At 47.3% G+C, this 20224-nt stretch overlaps 2 protein-coding genes across 3 annotated transcripts in view; one reads left to right on the top strand and one right to left on the bottom strand.

Moving 5' to 3' along the window:
• The window catches only part of Zmat5 (zinc finger matrin-type 5), a 28538-nt gene extending 15746 nt beyond the window's left edge, over positions 1–12792 (bottom strand). Inside the window, exon 1 of one of the 2 annotated variants that reach the window (XM_021632747.2) lies at positions 12644–12792. The gene's annotated coding sequence lies outside the window, so the exon portion shown is untranslated. Of the gene's footprint in view, positions 1–12592 lie in introns of both variants that reach the window. The other variant, XM_060365577.1, reaches the window with a different exon arrangement.
• Positions 12793–13010: 218 nt separating this feature from the next.
• Positions 13011–15577, top strand: LOC110546118 (cytochrome b-c1 complex subunit 9). The gene is made up of 2 exons (XM_021632739.2): positions 13011–13214; positions 15328–15577. Exons 1-2 carry the CDS (start codon positions 13065–13067, stop codon positions 15370–15372), a joined length of 195 nt encoding a protein of 64 aa, XP_021488414.1. The 5' UTR covers positions 13011–13064; the 3' UTR covers positions 15373–15577.
• The last annotated feature ends 4647 nt before the right edge of the window (positions 15578–20224 follow it).

Genomic DNA, 20224 nt, shown 5'->3' with positions numbered 1-20224 from the left:
CCCCTAGCACCACAAATAAAAGGATACTGAACTGAAACAAACACTCACGCTTAGCAGCAAGTGCTGGAGGGGTGTGTGTGGAGGGAGAGTGTTATTGGAACTGTGGTCCTGAGCTAAGAGCTTTACATGCATGGCCCATGTGACCCTCCTCATGACCTGCAAGGGACAACATGACACTTCAGGCCAAGGGCGTGAGGCCCCAAAAATGAACAACTCAGACAAGGTCATACCACTAGAAGGTATGAGCCGGGTTAGAACCCAGGCAGAAGGCCTTCTCTACTAACCACATAAGTCTCCAACAGATCATACTGACCTTTCCTAGTCACTCACCACACCCCCAATACAGTGCCAGCCCTTTGAAGCCCCAAATGTGTGCATTAAAACCTTATGAAACAAGATTAGAGGGGTACTATGAAGCGCCCTGGACACAGAACAGGTTCAGGGAACCTCCACACAGTGTTTGCAGGCCAGCCCATTAGGAAATCCAGGCCACACGCCTCTCTGCCTGCCTGCTCGCTCAGCCACACTAGAAACCAGATAAGCCCGGGGGGGGAGGGGGACTGTGTTTATGTGAGCCCTCCCTCACGCACACATACGTGGTGGCAAACCTTCTTTACCAGCCGAGGGCGCCCACCCACGCCCTCCTCCAGCTACCCCAGACGGGCGTACAGCTGTGCCATGTGCAGCTGGGGCTGTCACTCTCAGGGCCTCACTGTGCAGGGGCACGAGGGAGGTCAAACCAGCCCATCTCTAAGGACCTCTGTAGGTCTACTAGTATCTACTGGTGAGAAGGTGCCCACAATAGTGCCATTCGCTCAACTGTCACTGTTAGGATGGCACTGAGTCCCAGGCCCTGTTATCACTTGGTCTAGTTTCTAGAAAGGTCATGTGGGCAAGGGGTAAGAGCTGGGCTCCAGAGTTTAAATCCAGGGCTACTGCTTTCTAGCTCTGGTCTTAACAGCCATTTGACTTCTGACTCTGTCTCCTATGAAAGTAGAGGTGTTAAGAGTGGCCCATGGGTGGCTCTGAGTGTCACAGCATTCATGTTTGCACCAAACACAGCACCAGGCCCATACAGGCCCTCATAAAAGCCTGGCTATCAATGTTATCATTATTACAGGCCTGCTGAAACTGGGTGTCGGTGTTCAAGTGACCTCTGGAATTAGTCAAGTTACATTCCAGGGAAGGCAAGTGGGCTAAGGAGGACCAGGGAGCTGCGGAAGTCCATAGCACAAAGGCAGAGGTGACCCTCAGCCCCACAGACCAGACTCCCACGCTGCACGACAGCCCCACAGCCTTCACTGCCCAGGGAGAACAGCAGAGGTTTGGTGCTTTTTCACCTCTCTCCAAGGCTTGTCCCCACAGCCAGGGGCTCAAAGCCAGGCTTTGGCAGGAGCTGGCCTTTAGCAAGGTGACCTCCCCAGACAAGAAGTTCTGGGCTCCTGATGCAATTGCCTCCCGCCAAGGACCTGGGCAAATATTAAGGGGCAGCCTGCAGAAGCTACTAGCCACCCTGCAAGCAGAGACAGCCAGGTGTCCTAGACAAAGCCATCCTGCACCACGGCGCCCCTTGAAACTGAACTGTCAGAGGCGGCCGGCCGGATGGAATGTCTGTGCACGGGGCCCGCACAGCAGCATGGGGCGCTGACTAAGCTGGCGTTCTCCACCATGATTCATCCTCATCTTCAGCAGTGCGGGCAGGTCCTGTGCAGAGCAGACGGTACCAACAACCCACTCCCAGGGAGCAGGTCCACAGCTACCCCCCTATTTGCTGGCTCCCCATGGCCGAAGAGCAGTACTTCAGCTAGCGAGACATCCTCTGGGACCCCACAGCAGATTCGAATGCTAATGACCTCTGCAAAGTTATCTCATGTACTGAGCGTGCCCTTAGCTATAAAACCAGGGTCCCACAGTTGAGCTGCTGAGGCATCCACAGGGGACAGGTTCCAGAACCCTCACGGAGATCACCTCCCCCAGCTCATCCTTTATATAAAATGTCACAGAATTTGCATCTACCCTACATACAGCCTCCTGTATATTTTAAATCATCTCTAGGGTATTTATAATACCTAGTGAATGTAAATGTTATGGAAACAGTCATTTTATTGTATTGTTTAGGGAATGGCAAAAAAAATACATATCCCGTACTTTGTTTTCGTTTTGAGACACGGTTTCTCTGTACAGTCCTGGCTGCACTGTAGACCAGGCTGGCCTCCAACTCAAGAGACCCGCCTGCCTCTGCCTCCTGTGTGCTGGGATTAAAGGTGTGCACCCCCCTCCCCAGCTTTTTGAAAATGGCAGTCAAGCTCTACAGCGCTACAGGACCCTGATGCCTCACTTTGCAGGCAGGCTTATTCTCTGTGGGCCTCTTCCCCTGTAGAACACAGGCTCAAGGACAGAGAACTCTGTCTAACCCGCCATTGCTCCCAATTGCCAAGAACATGCTGCCAGCATAATGAGTGAGTGGCTCGCAGAGCCAAGCCCTCCCTCCACGTTGGCTGATGCCAGGCCCTTTTTGGAGAAGCCAAGCAGGTAGATCTCTCACTACAGCCAGCCCCTACCACACAGGCTATCCGACTCTTGCAGAACTCTGAACCATTCTGTTGTGTAGCCGCCCACAGAACTTAAACCTGTCCTGCCTGTCTCGCTGCACCTGGCTTCAATCCTCCAGGCTCAAAGAATGAACAATCTCTATTCCTTTAGGTACAAGACGGAAGAAAAGGGACAGAGGCATGGAGGAAGGGAAACAGCTTCACATTTGATTTCAGAATGCTGGCACATCACTTTCATTCTTTTGAAACCTTGTTCTTATTTTTACGTGCATGAATGTTTTGTCTGCATATATGTAGAGGCCAGAAGAAAGTGTTGGGTCCCCTGGAACTGGAGTTACAGATGGCTTTGATCCACCATGTGGATGCTGGGAACTGATCCTGGGTCCTCTGGAAGAGCAGTTAGTAGTGTAAAGACTGAGCCATAGCTCCAGTATCCCAAATGTTTTGAAGATGGAACACAGGGCCTTGTGCACGCTAGTCAACTGCCCTACAGCTGAGCTCTATTATATGTCCCCAGCCCCGAATTTCATTCTTATTTCACCTTCACAGAGGACCTTTGAGTGGGGGTCTGTTCATGGCTGGCCGTTAACAATAATGGCAATGATGATTGCTGGTGATACTAACAATGTCTTACCCTGTTGGCTCTGAGCCAGTAACACTGACGGCCCCATACCTCATCTTCTGACCCTTCCCTGCCATGCTCTGCTGGAGGCTCTACAGCCAAAGTACCCTAGAGCAGGGTACTCTAGGGCTCACTGCCCCCTCTCCCACTGCCCCTCTGAGGCTAGAGGGGCAGACGTTTGCACTCTCCCACTATGTTCCTCCCACTATGTGCATCTTGGGGATAAAGGTGGCTCTGGCACAGGGCCAAAATAAGCCAACAGCTTGGCCTTGGCTGGGGCTGGTGTGCACACTGTAATTATCCCAGACTTGTGCTCACCACATGCTGCCCTCCAGCTCACCTTTCATTTCTTCTAATTATGGCATCCCTGGAATCAGGTAAACAGTAAAGCCTAGCTTCATCACACGCCCACGAGTAGCACAGCAGTCTCCTGGTGCCATGCCTGCTGTCGAGGATTGATTGGATCAGAACTGGTTTGTGGGGATGGTCCAAGGTACCTGCTCAGGACCCTGCTCCACAGGAAACGCCCCAGAGCACAGGGGGGCCTGTATGTGGGAGCACCTTTAGGTAGTGCCGATCGCCAGAATTCCCCTACCACTCACACTTGCACAACCCTGAGGGACCATATTTCCTCATTCATCCCTTACTGTTCACCAGCCAAATGTGATGATCATTTCCTTTCATCCCTGCTTTCGTGAAAAATCTAAGCCTACATGTACCCAACCGGGAATTTCTCCCAAAAGATACAGAAGACAGCAAAGTCATAGGGTCCAGGTCAACCTGATCTGAAAATCTTAAAATGCTCAAAATTGAAAACTTAAACACGATGTTCAGAAAGCCGAACTCATCTTTCAGACTCATCTTTTCTGAAATCTGAAACACTTTCGGTCGCACCAGGGTGTCTGTTTGTCTTGAGACAGGCTCTCACCGTGAAGCGTGGGTGACCTGGACCTCAGAGGTCTGCTTGCCTCTGCCTCCTGAGTGCTGGGCTAAAGGTGCGGGCTATACCTGGTTTCCCAGGCATTTTGTGACTGCAACACGCTGATCCTGATACTAAAATCTAACTTTTCAACATGAGGAACATCTGGTAGAACCCACTGCTAGAACGTGCCAAGCCGGCTGCCCAGAGTTCCATGGAGGGCGGGGGTCACAAAGACCGGTGTGTCGGTTTTGCCACCGCCCTCATTTTGGTCCCTAAACAGTCTGTAGAGAGAGCACTGTTGGAAGTAGCAGGGACAGGGCGTGACAAGAGCCACAGTTCAATGATTAGTACCAGTCACTTGACAGGGACTGAGGGAAGAGGACCACTCTATCCCAGCATTTCACCACCTCAAAAAACACAAACAATCCTAGGTCCAGGGTCATTCATCCCTATAACCCCAGCACAGCAGGTAGAGACAAGAGGATCAGGAGTTCAAATCTGGCCTTGGCTACATAATGAATTTGAGGTCAGCCTGGGATACACAAGACCTTTTCTAAAAAAAAAAAAAAACAACAAAAACACAAATAAAGTCAAAGAAAATTCTTGGCCAAATGTTCACTCGACTGTTAAGTGGAAAATGATTTATCATCACAACCATACACACAACAGGATAGCATTTCTCAAGGCAAAAGGACCTCCCTCTGGGATGGAGACATGGCTCAGCGTTGCTGCTCTTCTAGAGGACCAGGGTTCAATTCCCAGCACCCACACGGCAGCTCACAACTAGTTCCAGGCGATCTGACACCTTCACACAGACAAAACACCAATGCAGATAAAATTAAATCAATCTTAAAGAAAAGAAAGACTCTTCCTCCACTGCACATGTACAAACACTAGAATGGACAGAATAGTCAGGGTGGTCATCCCTGGCTCAGGGATTACAGGTTTTAGTTCTTACTTTGCATTTTGCTATTCTAGTAACAATATATTTAGTGTAGGTTGTTTGAAAGCCTTTAAAACCAAAAGCACTCTCTTCAAAAAGTGGGGACTGAGCAGACTGCGCTTGTGCCTTTAATCCCAGCACAGAGGCAGACCTTCGTGGGTTTGAGGCCAGACTGGCATACATTGCAAGTTCTAGGTCAGTCATGACTTCATAGTGAGAACCTGTCCCCCAAAAAGGACTGGGACTGGAGAGATGACTCAGTGGTTTACAGCACTTGTTGCTCTTGCAGAGGTCGAGAGTTCAGTTCCCAGCACCCACTGGTCTCTCCCAACAATCCCTTTCTCCATGGAGTCCAATGTCCTCTTCTGACCTCCACCAACACCAGGCATATATGTGGTACACGTATGTACGTACACACATGCAGGCAAAACAGTCATACACACACACACCATTTTTAAGGGAGGGGCTTTCAAGACAGGGTTTCTCTGTGCAGCCCTGGCTGTCCTGGAACTCACTTTGTAGACCAGGCTGACCTTAGACTCAGAGATCAGCTTGCCTCTGCCTCCTGAGTGCTGGCATTAAAGGTGTGTGCCGCCACTGCCCGGGTACACACACAAATCTTTAAACAACTCTGCTGTAAGTAGGAACTGAGATGCAGCTCAGCGGCAGGGTATTTATTTGGCACAAGCGAGGCTCTGGGTTTAGATCTGTCAGACAAAGATAAATCTTCCTCTTCCCCCATGCCCCTTAGGAGGCTGCTAGAGATGGTTGCAAGGACTTTGCTCACCTGGATCAGTCAGCTCGGGTAGGAGTTAAAAGAGACAGAATAAACATTTCCTTTGGCTCCTGTTGGTGAGTGCCAAGGCAAACCCTGATTCTAACCAGACCTGGCCTAGCAACCCAAGGTTGGCTGCGCCTGGTTCTGAGCTCCAGGGACCACGAGCTGCACAGAGTTTTTCATCAGATGGTTACAGGTCTCAGGAGGCCAGAGCCTCCAAACAGGAGAGACAAAAATAGTCTGAGGGAGGCTCCTGAACCAGATACTGGACTCTAAACCACGCCTGCCCTGCCTCCTTCCACCATCGCTGACTACGCTGTGCACGTCAGATCTCACGTCCTCACTTGTAGGCAAGGCCCCTCTTGCTCGCCCACCCTGCTCTGCACCACGCGTCCATCATGCCAACCCTCCTCACATTAGCTCTACTCAAAATGTCTACAGATCCCACATGACACCCATGCTGAAAATGAAGTCTTGGGCTGGTGACATGGCTCACTGGGAAAAGGCGATTTCATAAAAGCCTGACGACCCTAGTTCAATCACCAGAACCCACATAAAGAGAACAGAACTCCACGAAGTTGGCCTCTGGCTTCCACAGATGTGCCTAGGCATGTGCTCAAACATGTATCTCACGCACCACAAACCACATACACATCACAAACAACACACACACACACCACAAACGTGACACACCACACCACATATACACACACCACACACACCTACCATAAACAGTCCCCCACCAAGGAGGAAAAACAGAGAAACAAAGCCTCCGGGGTGCAGGACAGGTGCAAGCACTCGGCTAGGGCAGCAGCTCCGGGTAAAACTAGTAGTCTCCCTGTTCAAAACTGTATCCTGGCCCAAGTCTCAGGCATCCTGACTTAGCAGATCTGGGAAGTGACCCAGAGATCTGTATCTTAACCAGTGAGTGTACCCCTGTAAGGACAGAGCCCAGAGGACTAAACTCCACCCTACATCCCGAAGGCAGCCTTGCTGGGAGCATGCTGGCTAAACCCAGGCTGCCGACGTGAGCGCCAGTCAGAATGAGACTGACATCGACACCTCAGCTCCCTGAAGGAGTAGCTCTAATTCAATACGGAGCGCAGTTTGTAGAATGGGAAGGAACATTTTAACTGAATAAGTTCTTTTCATAGCCTAAGAGCTTAAAATTTAAACGAAGTAGGGAGAGTAAATCAGACTCACTGTGCTCATCCTGACCCTATGAATAGTCCCTGTAAAAGTAGGCACTATGGGACACACTCACTAACCACAGCATTCAGGTAGCTGAGGTTAGGAGGGTCTCCACTTCCCAGGCCAGCCTGGACTAAACAGCCAGACCATGTCTCAAAACATAACACAACATAAACCTGTGTAATCGGGTATTGAAAAACATTCTTAATATTAAAAAAAAAAAAAAAGATATACTAAATATCTGACAGATGGTCACTGCAATTCTGATTTAACATCTGAGGCCAGTCAGGCAGTGGTGGTGGCGCACGCCTTTGATCCCAGCACTCTCGAGGCAGAGGCAGGTGGACCTCTGTGAGTTCGAGGCCAGCCTGGTCTACAGAGTGAGTGCCTGGACAGTCAGGACTCCACAGAGAAATCCTGTCTCAGGAAACCAACCAACCAACCACCACAACAAATATATAAATATATATGCACGTATGTATGTATATACATACATATATTTTTTAAAATTCATTATGTATACAGTATTCTGCCTGCATGCAGGCCTGAACACCAGAAGAGGACACCAGATCTCATTATAGAGAGTTGTTTGTGAGCCACCATGTGGTTGCTGGGAATTGAACTCAGGACCTTTGGAAGAACAGCCAGTACTCTTAACCTCTGAGCCATCTCATCGGTCCCCTATATAATATTTTAAAATTTTTAAGAAAAAAGAAAAGTAAACTAGGTGCAGTGGTGCATGCTTTCAATCCCAGCACTCAGGAGGCTAAGCAGGTGGAGGCCAGCCTTGACTACATAGTGATTTCCTAGACAGCCAGAGCTCCACAGAGAGGAGACCCTTCCTCCAAACAACGAAAGTATGCACAGTTCCACCTCACCCGTCAGAACAACTGGCATTAAGAAAACAATAAACGGGCCAGGCGCCGTGACGCGCACCTGTAATCCCAGCACTTGGGAGGCAGAGTCGGTAGAGCTCTGTGAGTTCGAGGCCAGCCTGGTCTACAAAGCCAGTCCAGGACAGCCAAGGCTACACAGAGAAACCTTGTCTCAGTTAAAAAAAAAAAAAAAAGTGCTGGTGAGGATGCTTCCAGAAACAAAACCCTTCCGGGTACACAGCTGGTAGAAGTGTCCGAGTCCAGCAACTGTGGAAATCAGTGTGAGGGGTCCTCAGAACACCAACACAGAGCTAGCGTTCACTCGGCCACACCACTCTTGGGTAATAGCCGAATGACTTAGATCAACACACCACAGAAACCTGCACATATGTGGCCTGCCGCCCTATTTAACAGCCAAGTTATGGGATCGGTCTAGGTGTCCATCAACAGGCAAATGGATTAAGAAAATGGGACATACATAGATAATGGAATTTTACCGAACTATAAAGAACAAAATCATGTCATTTCTGGAAAATGGATGCAGTCAGATAGCATCACATTAAGGAAGGTGAGTCAGACTCAGAAAACAATTATCATATTCCATCTGTTAGATCCTAGATTGTATACATATACATAAAAATTACATACGCATATAAGGGATGAAGGCAGGAGCAAGCGTATCTGCGGGAATGTTTGGAAATAACAGGAAAGGGAAAGGCTCAATGTACATAACAAGTTTGTATGGAAATGTGTTTATAAATTCCATGCCTATGCACAATCAATTTTAAAAACTGTTGAATTGTTTGCAAGAAATGTAAATTCAGTATAAACTTAATTAATTAAATTCTCTAGTATCTACGTATCCTTGGGGAAATTGAGCTTGTTAAGTTATGCATCCCAAGTACTTAAAAAGAAAATCAAATATATTAAAATTATAAATGGAGTTAAATGTTTGAGGGAGCTGTAATTAAACTGTAAGCAGTGCTGGGTGTCTAGAGGAATTTAGTTTGTTCAATCTGAGTTCCAACATTAATAAAAAAAAAAGTTAGGGTTGTTTTTCTTATTTTCCTAAGTTTTTGTGTAGAATATTAAAGACTTTTTTTCCCCCACTGAGACACAGTCTCACTCCATAGCCTAGGGCTGGCCTCAAACTTTCAGTATTTCTGCTTTAGCCTCCCAGAGTGCTGGGATTACAGCTAAGCACCACTATGCCTGGCTCAACAATTACATTAAAAAACAATTTTTTTATTTTCCCAGAGACAGAGTTTCTCTGTGTAGCCCTGGCTGTCCTGGAACTCACTCTGTAGAACAGATTGGCCTTGAACTCAGAGATCCACCTGCCTCTGCCTCCCAAAAGGCATGTTGCTACCACCTCCTGCCTTAAAAACAAAACAAAAATTAAGACAAGGTCTCACGATGTCCTTCTGACTGGTCTAGAACTTGTTAGTGTTATGTAGCTCAGGTTAGCCTCAAGCTCACAGTGATATACCTCCTCTGCTGTTCAATTACTGGGATTAAAGGGATGTGCTACCATGCCTAGCATTTACAATTTTTACTAAAAAATTAAAAAAAAAAGTTTTATTTTTTAAAAAATTTATTTTATCTGCATTGGTATTTTGCCTGCAAGTTACATCTGTGTGAGGGTGTCAGACCCCCTGGAACTGAGGTTACAGACAGCTATGAGCGGCCATGTGGGTGCTGAGAACTGAACCCAAGTGCTCTGGAAGAGCAGCCCATGCTCTTAACTGCTGAGCCATTTCTCCAGTACCCTAAAAATTTAACTTGAAATATTAAATAAATAAAATTAAAGCTGGGCATGATAGTTCATACCTTTAATTATAGCAACAGGGAGGCAGAAGCAGACGGGTCTCTGTAAGCTGAGGCCAACCTGGTCTACAGAGTGAGTTCTAGGACAGCCATGGCTATTAGAAAGACCCTATTCAGGGGTTCTCAACTTTCCTAATGCCGCCACCCTTTAATATAGTTCCTCATGTTGTGGTGACCCCCAATCATAACATTTCATTGCCACTTCATAACTGTAATTTTGCTGCTGTGATGAATCCTAACAGTTAGAAATTACTGACAAAACTTAAGAAGTCTTTCCCTGCTCACCACTTACTGCCCAAAGAATCTGCAGGCTGCTTTGCTTTGCAGGTAGCAAATACCCACACTGAGAGTAACTACCCTCAGTAAACTTTCCTCAGTCCACTTCCTCTCTTGGTCCCTAATCAGACAAGACTGTTGATCTTTACAGATTATTTAAAGTAGGAAGTCAGGACTGATCAAGGTCACATATTGTTCAAAGGAGAGCTAGACCCAGAAATCAGTCCTGGGTTTAATTAATTGATTAATCAATCAATCAATTAATTAATTAAACAAAAAGAGGCTCATATAGTCCAGGCTGGTCTCACACACTATGTCGCCAAGGATAACTTCGAACATCTGCTCTTCCCGCCTCCACCTCCCAAGTGCTGGGATCTTAGGCCTGTGCCATAATGTCCAGGTGGCAGTCCCTATCCCCATCTCAGACCAGTCCTCTAAACCTCAGAATTATAGTCTGATGGTTGGTTCCTGGCATGCACGTTTGATAGCTCACAACCACCTCCAACTCCAAGGGATCTCATACCTTCTTCTGGATTTTGTGGGCAATGCCATTCAGGAGGAGCACATACCGACTCCTTCACCCACCCTATACACATGCATAATTTAAAATAACAAAAAATAAATCTTTAAAGCACACATACAGGCCAGGCTTGTAGTACATGTCTACATTTCAGCCTTCCTGAGACATCAGAAACGGGAGTATCATCAGTTCAAAGTCAGGCTAGTTTCTGTAGCCGGTTCCAGGCCAGCCAGAGCATGAAACCTTGTCTTCAAACAAACAAAACCACTTAGACCCTGAAGTCAAACCTGGATTTACCCCTAGATGTTAATTCTTTTTTATTTGTTTGTTTGTTTGTTTTGGAGGACAGGGCTTCTATGCTTAGCTCTGTCTGTCCTGAAATATGTAAACCAGGTTAGCCTTGAACTCAGAGCCTCACCTGCCTCTGCTTCCAGTGCTGAGACTACAGGCAAACACAATGGAGCCTGACTCTTAATTCCTTTTTTTGCACACATCTGCTAGCTTGCTGTCTCCTACCTCCTAAAATGCATTTCAAATCTCACCATATGCTAATCCACTCTATTCTATAATATCTTTCTCTGTAATTTCCCTTCTTTGGTCTATGTTCTACCAAGAAGCCAGAAAATTGTCTTGGCGGATTAGTGTGAACCTAGGCCTAGTCCTGGAAGCTTGTAGCCTCCCTAAAATCTAACCCAGGCCTAGAATGTTGTTAGCCTCTGAGACTTACTGCTGAATAAGCTCACCCTTTCTTATTCTTACTGAGCTCTGGCTAGCTGGTTCAACCTAGCTGTTCTGGTTCAAACTCCTCTCCCAGCTGACTTATTCAATCTGGCTTTTCTCTCAGCCTCTGAATTGCTCTGCTTGGCCTCAAACTAACTCCAGCAATCTTTTCCAATCTTCTGTCTCCTCATTCTCTGGCTCATTCTGTCTTCACCTGGGTCTAGCTTGTTCTCTCTTTAACCTCTTTCTGTAAAACTGCCTCCTCCTCTCTATCTTTCTGCTTTGCCTCTTAAGTAGTTTCCCTTTCTCTCTCTTCTCCTTGAGTGCATCCTAGTCTGTCAAATCTCCTCTGATTCATCACTTTTTCTGTCACTCAATTAGACATCACTTTCAAATATGGGTGCTTCCTTCTACAAACTATCTTTACCTTCATTGTTTGGGATTAAAGGCATGTACCACCATGACTGGACCTAAGCTTTTCTTTACCTGAAACTTGTTCTATACCAGGCTGGCCTTGAACTCAGATCTGCTTGCCACTATCTCCTGGATTAAAGGCATGTTTGTATTCCAGCCGGATCACACAGCCCTAGAAGGTCTTTGGATGTCATCTCTTGCCAGAATACTTATGCTCTGATTTAACATTCCTCTATAAACATTAAGATGTAAATTAGATCTTGTCACATTCCAGCTTAAAACCCTTCAGTGACTCCCTAGTGCAATTAGGAAAAGCTAAACGACTCCTTGCCACAGGTTACAAGGCCAGACTAGAGGTGACTTCGGACTACCTCTTCAGAATCCACTCTACACTTTCTCAGGGGTGCTTGAGAAGTAGCGCTTTAGAAGCAACTGCCTCTAAAACTTTGCACAAACATCATCGTGTTTACCCTACTACTCTCTATATTCAGTCCTCCGTTAAGCTTAAAGAGCACCACCAATCTGTCCACGCATTCACTTTTCTCCACTACAAGTACTAGTTTCCAGAAGCTCTGGGCCATCCCATCGCCCACACACCATCGCCGGATAACGTCACGAGAGCTGGGACCTCTCATCTACTGGGGAACAGCTCAAGACCCAGAGAGGGTCCTCAGGAAAGCATTTGTAGGATGCTTTTTACAACCAGACCGCCCGCCTCCGAAGTCAGGGTTCTTGGCTTTAAAGCCTACGAGAAGTAAACAGGAAGCAGGGGCAAAGCCACTTTTCCCCCCGCCCCGAGGCGTTGCTGACGGGTTAGATCTCCAGGACCCGGCTTTTGCTACCTCCAAACACAGGAGACGAGGCAGAGGGGCGAGATGAAGCCAAGGAAGCCCAGGTCCCCTCGCCTCTTTATCTACTCCCCGCCATGGCAGTAAAAGAAGATAGCAAGAACCTGGGAGGGGAAGAAACCTAGAACTCAGCCCGGACGTCTCGCCAAAGATACCTGGCTTGGTGGCTAGACGGCTCCTGGCTCCTCCTCTTGTGTCCTCGCGTCGCGCTCTGCCCGCTGGGATTCGTAGTCCTTCGTAAGGCATCCGCGAAAGCAGATTGCTAAGGGGAGGCAGCGCGGGGGAGGGTGGGTAACCCAAAGGGCTTTTGGGAGTTGTAGTTCAAAATAGTCTAATGGGGGGAGATTGAGGAGAAAAACTGGGTAATAAGTCTTACCAAACTTTGGTTGTGTGGAATATGAACATTTTAAGAATCTGTTATCCTATGAACATTATTAGTTTCTTTAATGGTTCAAAACGTCGACTCTGAAGTACAGAGAAACTACAATTCCCACAAAGCAGTGCGCGCCGAAACTTCTGCAGGGAGGAATCAATCTCTACGCAGACTCCCTGGCGCGAGCTCGGTAGTGAGGCGACATGGCGCCGCCGACCATTGCTTCACGTCTGTACTCGTTGCTGTTCCGCAGGACTTCCACCTTCGCCCTCACCATCGTAGTGGGCGCCCTTTTCTTCGAGCGTGCCTTCGATCAGGGCGCAGATGCCATCTACGAACACATCAACGAGGGGGTGAGGGTCTGAGCCATCCTGACCTTGGGCCCGCCTGAAGGGTGACTGGGAGGGAGCTAGGATGGAACTCCAGGACCGGGTGGAACAATGACCACTGTCTGGAGATTATACATTCAGTTCACTTGAGCTTTTGTGAGCCCTAAATCTCACATTGGCCCCCACATTGCAGAGGTTGGGAGTATTTGTATATCCTGCCAGACATTGCCCCAAGTTCATTTACGAAAGCGAACGCCTGAGAGGTTAAAGGACTTACGGAGTCCGAACCACTTCGTAAGTCGGTGGCAAGTAGGTTGGATCTCCGACCCTTTTCCCCTTGATGCAGGGTTTCAAGGGCAGATTTCAGCAGGCCAGCCTTTAAAACTAAGTCTCTAGACAATGTGACCTTTTAAAATTGATATTTCAGTTCCCAGATCCTCCCACTCAGGCAGCTTTGGGTTAAAAGTGGAAGCTATGAAATATTTTTTTCTAGATTTATTTTTTTATTATGTATACAGTGTCCTGCCTGCAGGCCAGAAGGGGGATACCAGATCTCATTATAGATGGTTGTAAGCCACCAGTTACTGGGAATTGAACCCAGGACCTTTGGAAGAGCAGCCCACTCAGTGCTCTTAACTTCTGAGCCATTTCTCTAGACCGGCTATGGCATCTTAAACCCTAGCTTAACCGTGGCATTGAATAAAGATCATAGTGGTAACCACGTCTTGAGATATGGGTGAGGTGCCACCATTCATAATAGAGGATACCACTGCAAGATAGCATGTCTTCCATGTCTTAGAACGTGGGACTACAAAGTAGGAAATGGCCAGTCCTTTTGACTGAACTGATCCAGATTCTATGCATGATTTATGTCATATGAGATTGTGACTGTGCCAGGAAAGGCATTGAACAGATGGTATCTACTGGTTTTCTTTTTTCAGTTTTTGTTTTTGAGACAGGGTTTTTTTCTGTATAGACCAGGCTGGCCCAGAACTCACCCTCCTGCTTCTGGCTCCCGAGTGGCATCTGCCACCACTGCCCAGCAACTCAACTGGTCTGTTTGTCTTTCTTACCTTTTTTTGGTTTGTTTTTAAATTGTTTTAATTTTATGTGCATGTTTTGCCTGCCTATCTGGACCATATGGGCCTGGTGCCCAGGGAGGTCAAAGGAGGGTGTTGGGTCTGAGTTACAGATAGTTTTGAGCTATCATGTGGGAGCTGGGAATTGAACCCAGGTCCCCTGGAAGGGGAACCAATAGTCTTTACCACTGAGCCATCTCTCCAGCCCACTCAAGGCACTCTGATCTTCAACCAAGAAAGGCTCTGTCCACCAGTTGCCATATTACCGGTACAACAGTATTACCAGTCTGATCTTTTTAAAACGTTTCCGTAGATCATGCATGCCCACAGATATCAAACATTGTCTTAAGTACATTGTTATAACCCGTCCATTTCCCCATGCTTTTAAGAATGAGAATTGCAGCTAATTTAGGTCTGAGGAAAGAAAAAGTGACTCAGTGTGAAGTTTTGGGGAGGCTAGGCATCTTGAATGCTCTGGTTTTTTAATAAATGGGAGTTTGGGACCATTCTTTCAACTTTTACTTTCTTGTAAAAGTGCCATTTTCTCTTCCCACTTACTTAACATGATTAAAGAGATATGACTGGTTTGTTTGTTGCTTTTTTGTTTTAGTTTGGATTTTGGTTTTTCAAACAGGGTTTCTCTCTCTCTATAGCCCTGGCTGTCCTGGAACTCTTTTTACCAGGTTGACTTTGAACGAGGAGATCCACCTGCTTCTGCCTCCCAAGTGCTGAGATTAAAATCATGAGCCACCCAGAAGTTAAGATCATTGTCTGCTTTTCACAGGTCCTGAGTTCAAGTTCCAGCAACCACTTGGTCGCTCATAACCATCTCTAATGAGATCATCCCTCTTCTGGCCTGCAGGTGTACATGCAGACAGAGCACTCATATACATAAAAATAATTTTTTTTTTAAATATGAGCTACCACTGCCATAAAAGTGTACCACAACTACACTTTTAGCAATTTTCACTGATGTCTCAATATGCTTTTGGACAGCAAGAGAAGTTGTAAAATGTGAGGGCGAAGGTTAACCATGAACTGTTGTGTTTCAAATGTAGAAGCTGTGGAGCCATATAAAGCACAGATACGAGAAAAAGGAGTGACTCCTTGCCCCTGGGGCCGGAAGGAACAGTCCCACCCCATCAGCTGTTCAACTGGAGCTGGGGCCTCCGCCTAAGCATGAGTTTCAAGTTACTCTCCATGGACCACCTGTATGTTGGCAAGCAATGGTTCCACCCTACAGACAGACTTTTAAACTCAAGTGTGTTTGACCACAGCTATCAGCAAATAAATGTAAATTGTTCATGAGACCTGTTTTGGCGCTCAGTGCTTTCTTAACTCCCTGATCTTCACTTGGCAGTTGAGACCATGTCCAGGCCCCACGCAATCTCCTGAAGACTCTGCTGTTTGGAGTTTTTCGTTAACTTCCCAAGAGTTCTGGTCTCAACACATCAGCCTGAATGGAAGTTATGTTTAAACTAGTGGTTCCTGTATTTGTTTTTATTTAATAGGAACAGGTGTTGTGGTGCCCAAGGACACATCGGGCCTCCTGCAACTGGAGTTAACATTACAGATGGTTGTGAGCTGCATGTTGAACCCAGACCCTGTGGGAGAGCAGCCAGTGCTCTTCATTGTTGAGCTATCTCTTCAGCCCCCTCCATTTTTAAATCACAGAAATTACTCTCTCGGCCTTGCTCTGGGAGTCTTGACCCAATCCCTGTCTCAACTGAAGTCTACCTTCTGCCTTTTAACTCACTGAGTGACTTTGGGTGGTCTCCATGTCTCTGGGCCCCACCCTCCTGCCAGGTTCCTTTGTGACAAGGTCAGTTTATGAGAGTGTGTGAATTTAAACCTAAGCCCAGCAGCTCATAGCTGTGTGTGTACCAAGGATGGACCTGAGACACCTCATCTGTAAGGTAGGGTTAATGGAGATGACCTATTTATTGCACGAAGGGTTTTGTGAAATTTAAATGCTGCGTTTAGAAGGTACAGTGGTTAAGGGTACATGCTGCTCTCAGCAGAGGATTCGGGTTTGAAAGTAAGCAGCCATATTGGGTGGGTCACGAGTGCCTGGAACTCCAGCTACAGAGGATCACACTCTCTTGGCCTCCATGGGCTTTCTTCCTTCTCGAACAGACACATGCCCAGGAAGGAGGATTAAAAGTTTGAGGCCAACCTCAAACTTTTAGGGGTAGGGGATTACAAGTGTTTGCCCCTACACCGGGCTGTCTGTTCTTGTGAGCGCTGTAGTCCAGGCTAGCCTTCAGCTCACGGCGTTACCATGTCCAGCGGAAATCCTGTTTCTTGCTGACTGTGCTGACAAGGAGCAGCTTTGAGGCAGGCAAACAGGAAATGTTTGAAGCCTGGCACGTCGCTTGGCTGGGGCTAGGTACATAACCATCTAAAGCTCTGAGCAACATTGCTGTTCTAGGGTCCCCAGCTGCATCAGGGTGCACACACACCTACGTTAAACGGTAAAAATAAGTTGTTCTCCTTAAGTACTCCTTTATGAGGCCCAGTTTCTATTCAAACATTCTAAAGCCTGGAATATATTCTAAAGCCAAGGGAAATGGGCTCATCTGGCCTACATTGCTTTGGAGTGTATGTATAGTAGGGCAAGCTGCCCCCTCCATCTAACAGAGATTCCTCCCACGGGCACCAAAATTCGTGTGCAGTAAGACAAACTATCCTGTAAGTGAATGTATGGGGAGAGTCCCCTCTCATGGCTGCACAGTTGGATGTGCTTCAATTAAAATCAGAAGCATAGTAGAAAATAATCAAAACAGAGCCGTGCTCAGCGCACTCCTTAGCGGCCAGGCTCCTCCCCTTGAGCCCATAGAAGGAAGCCTCAGATAATCTGTGCCTTCAGTAGCTTCTTGATGCGGCATTTGTCCATTTGTAGCTCCCTGTCTGTTCTGTGGCCTTGCTTCTTCATAAAGTCTCCTGGCTACTTCGTGACATCTGTGAGCCTTTATTTCAGGGTCTAGAATAAGAACCTGGAGTCCCTGGCCCAGACCAGACACACACACACACACACACACACACACACACCATTGGATCGTTGTTTGGGTTTAAAAGAAGGAAACGGCAGATCACTAGCTACTCACGGTGCTTCTCCTTTCATTTGTTTCCGTACAGTGCTGAGGCCTTATACCCGCTAGCAAGGGCTCTACCGCCGACTGACCAACATCGTGGCCCTTAGGAAGTGACTAACTAAACAACTAGACTCAGGGATGGGGTGTAGCTCAGGCCTTAGGATGCATGCCTAACGTGTTCTTGTGCAGGGCCCTGTGTTCCATTCTTAGCACTAAAAAAAAAAAAGGCATGGGAGACCTCTGTAGACATTACAGAGATTGGGGTGTTTCTAGTTACATTGGGGTATGTTCTAGCTACTTTTCTGCTCCTGTGTTAAAACATTCTTAGAGTTTGGAGACTTGGAGTTTGCTGTGAAGAGGCTTAGCTGCTCCTCCAGAGGACCCTGATTCAGTTTTCATCCCCCACATCATAATCGTGTAACTCCGGTTCCAGAGGATCTGAGTGCTCTTCTGGCCTCTGCAGGCCCTGCACCCACACTGCACAGAGACACAGGCAGCAACAACACCAATACACAGAACTAAAATAAATGAAGCTAAAAAAAAAATCCAACGCTGCCCAAAAGCAGCTTGGAGAGGAACTGGTCTATTTGACTTAGACTTCTAAGTCACAGCCCATGGCTGCCGGAAGTAGGGCAGAAACTGTGGAAGAATGTGGCTTACTGGTTAGCAGTCAGGCTCATGCTCAGCTAACTTTCTTTTTCTTGAGACAAGGTCTCTGTGTAGTCTTGGCAGGCCTGGAGCTCACTCTGTAGACCAGGCTGGCCTTGAATTCAGAGATTGACCTGCCTCTGCCTCCTAGGGCTGGGAATAAAGGTGTGTGCCACTACACCCGGCACAGCTAACTTTCTTATGCAGCCTGCATATATGGTAGTGCCCACGGTGGACAGTTAAGATAATTCCTCACAGACAGGACCTCAGGCCAAGATGATGGAGACAATTCTTCCATTGAAGCTCCTTCTTCCCAGGTAACTAAGCTGTGACGTGTCGCCAATCTGACTAACCAGCAAAGGGTGCGTGATGATGAAGGGAGATTAAATGGGGTGGGGGAGACAAATTACAGTAGTTCCGTTAGACTCAACCCTGTAAAGCTCTACTTTGAAGCCATCGGATTTGGCACTGTGGGATACGCACACAAGCAGTTCTGAGTGCTGGGACTGAAAGGGACTCGTGGTTTATGTCACACATTTCTTTAACGCCGCAAGGGGACACAAGACAAGTCCTGGGCTCCTTTACCCGCTATCTGCTCAAAGCATGCTCAAAACAGCTTTGTCATCCAACAGCAGATGAACCACAAGGCTGGAATGTTCCCAGGCCTGGAGCCCCTTAGGAACACACCCAGAAAAACTAGTAGGCCTTGAGATGGCTACACTTACGACAAAGCAGGAGCTATGGCCAAAGAAAAGCTTTATGCAATAGACCGCCCTCCCCCGAGAACCCCAGACGCCAGGGAACCTGCCAGAGCAAAGTCACAGCATTTGTTCTTAGTTGACTCAGAAATCATTAGTTTTGGAGGTCACCCAGCAAGCATGCGCATGATGAGCATGCGCAGCAACACTACCTACTGAGCCATCTCCCGAGGCCAGAACATCTTTAGTGAGTGACCTTTCTGTATGGCACCATCTTAGATCCCGGACACACAGTAGCAAGACAGATCCCCACTCACTGGAAGCTGATGTGAGGGAGACACACGTACAGCAGAGAGGACATTGGGTAAAAGATTTTATTCTATTTTTTCAGTGTTCTGTTTGTGGGCATTTACTTATTTATTTAGAGACAGGGCCTCTTTACATGGTTGTGGCTCTACTGAAATTCACTATATAGACCAGGCTGGCCTGGAACTCACAGAGATCCACCTGCCTCTGTCTCCCAAGCGCTGAGATTAAAGTTTTGTGGTACCATGCCTGGCCTTAGGCATGAAGAAAATACAGCTAAGACATAGTGTTATCACATGCCTTCAAGAGGCAGAGGTGAGGTGAATCCCTGGGAGTTTGAGGCCAAAATGTTTTGCATAGTAAGACTCTGTTTCAACAGATGATTGAACTGAGTGTTGTCAGGGGTGACGTGGGTCTGAAAGCCACATGGGCAGTAGTCAGGGAAGTTCATAGCAATGATGTCAGAACTGACGTGTGGATGGAAAGCTTGGCCAGGAAAAGGTCAAGAGTGCCAGAACTTCAGGAACAAGGACAACACGAGCAAGGCCCCGCGGTGGGCAGGCGCTGCCAGTCACCAAACCAAGAAAAGAGTTTAGAATTCATTTTTAAAAGAAAAGGAAGCCTGAAGGGTTTTTCTTCCTCCTTCCTTCCTTTTCTTTTCTTTCTTTCTTTCTTTCTTTCTTTCTTTCTTTCTTTCTTTCTTTCTTTCTTTCTTCCTTCCTTCCTTCCTTCCTTCCTTCCTTTTCTTCCTTCCCTCCTTTTCCTTTGTGAAAAAGGGTTTTACTGTGAACCAGCCCAGGCTGGTTTGAACCTTACTACATTGCCCAGAGTGGCCTTACTTGTGGCAATCCTTCTGCCTCAGTCTACCAAACACTGGATTGCAGGTGTGAGCATTGCCTTGTCAGCATGGCTCCAGGAATGGATCAGATGGGAGCAGTGAGGGAATGAAGACAAAACAGACAGAAAGACACAGGAAGAGACAGGATCGGGTGATCTGGGCTCCCTGCTGGAGAAACCGGAACACTCAGGAGTGCCTCGTGAGTACTCTACAGTGTTGACGGACAGGCAGGGTTAGGACGTACAGCTGATGGAGGGAGGCATCATTACATGAGATAAACAAAGTGGTGGGGTTTATGGTATACAGCTGAGCAAGGAGGCAGGGTCTCCAGGCTGTAACACTCTGGGGGAGAAAGCTGTGGTGGACGTTT

Source organism: Meriones unguiculatus, chromosome 12, assembly GCF_030254825.1.
Source record: "Meriones unguiculatus strain TT.TT164.6M chromosome 12, Bangor_MerUng_6.1, whole genome shotgun sequence".
Classification (NCBI taxonomy): domain Eukaryota; kingdom Metazoa; phylum Chordata; class Mammalia; order Rodentia; family Muridae; genus Meriones; species Meriones unguiculatus.
This window is presented reverse-complemented; position numbering and strand designations above follow the sequence as displayed.

Bases quoted from the DNA above. Each gene is read 5' to 3' on its own strand.
- LOC110546118 (XM_021632739.2), top strand. From the start codon at position 13,065: ATGGCGCCGCCGACCATTGCTTCACGTCTGTACTCGTTGCTGTTCCGC. The intron at 13,215-15,327 runs GTGAGGGTCTGA...TTTCAAATGTAG, and splicing joins ACGAACACATCAACGAGGGG to AAGCTGTGGAGCCATATAAA.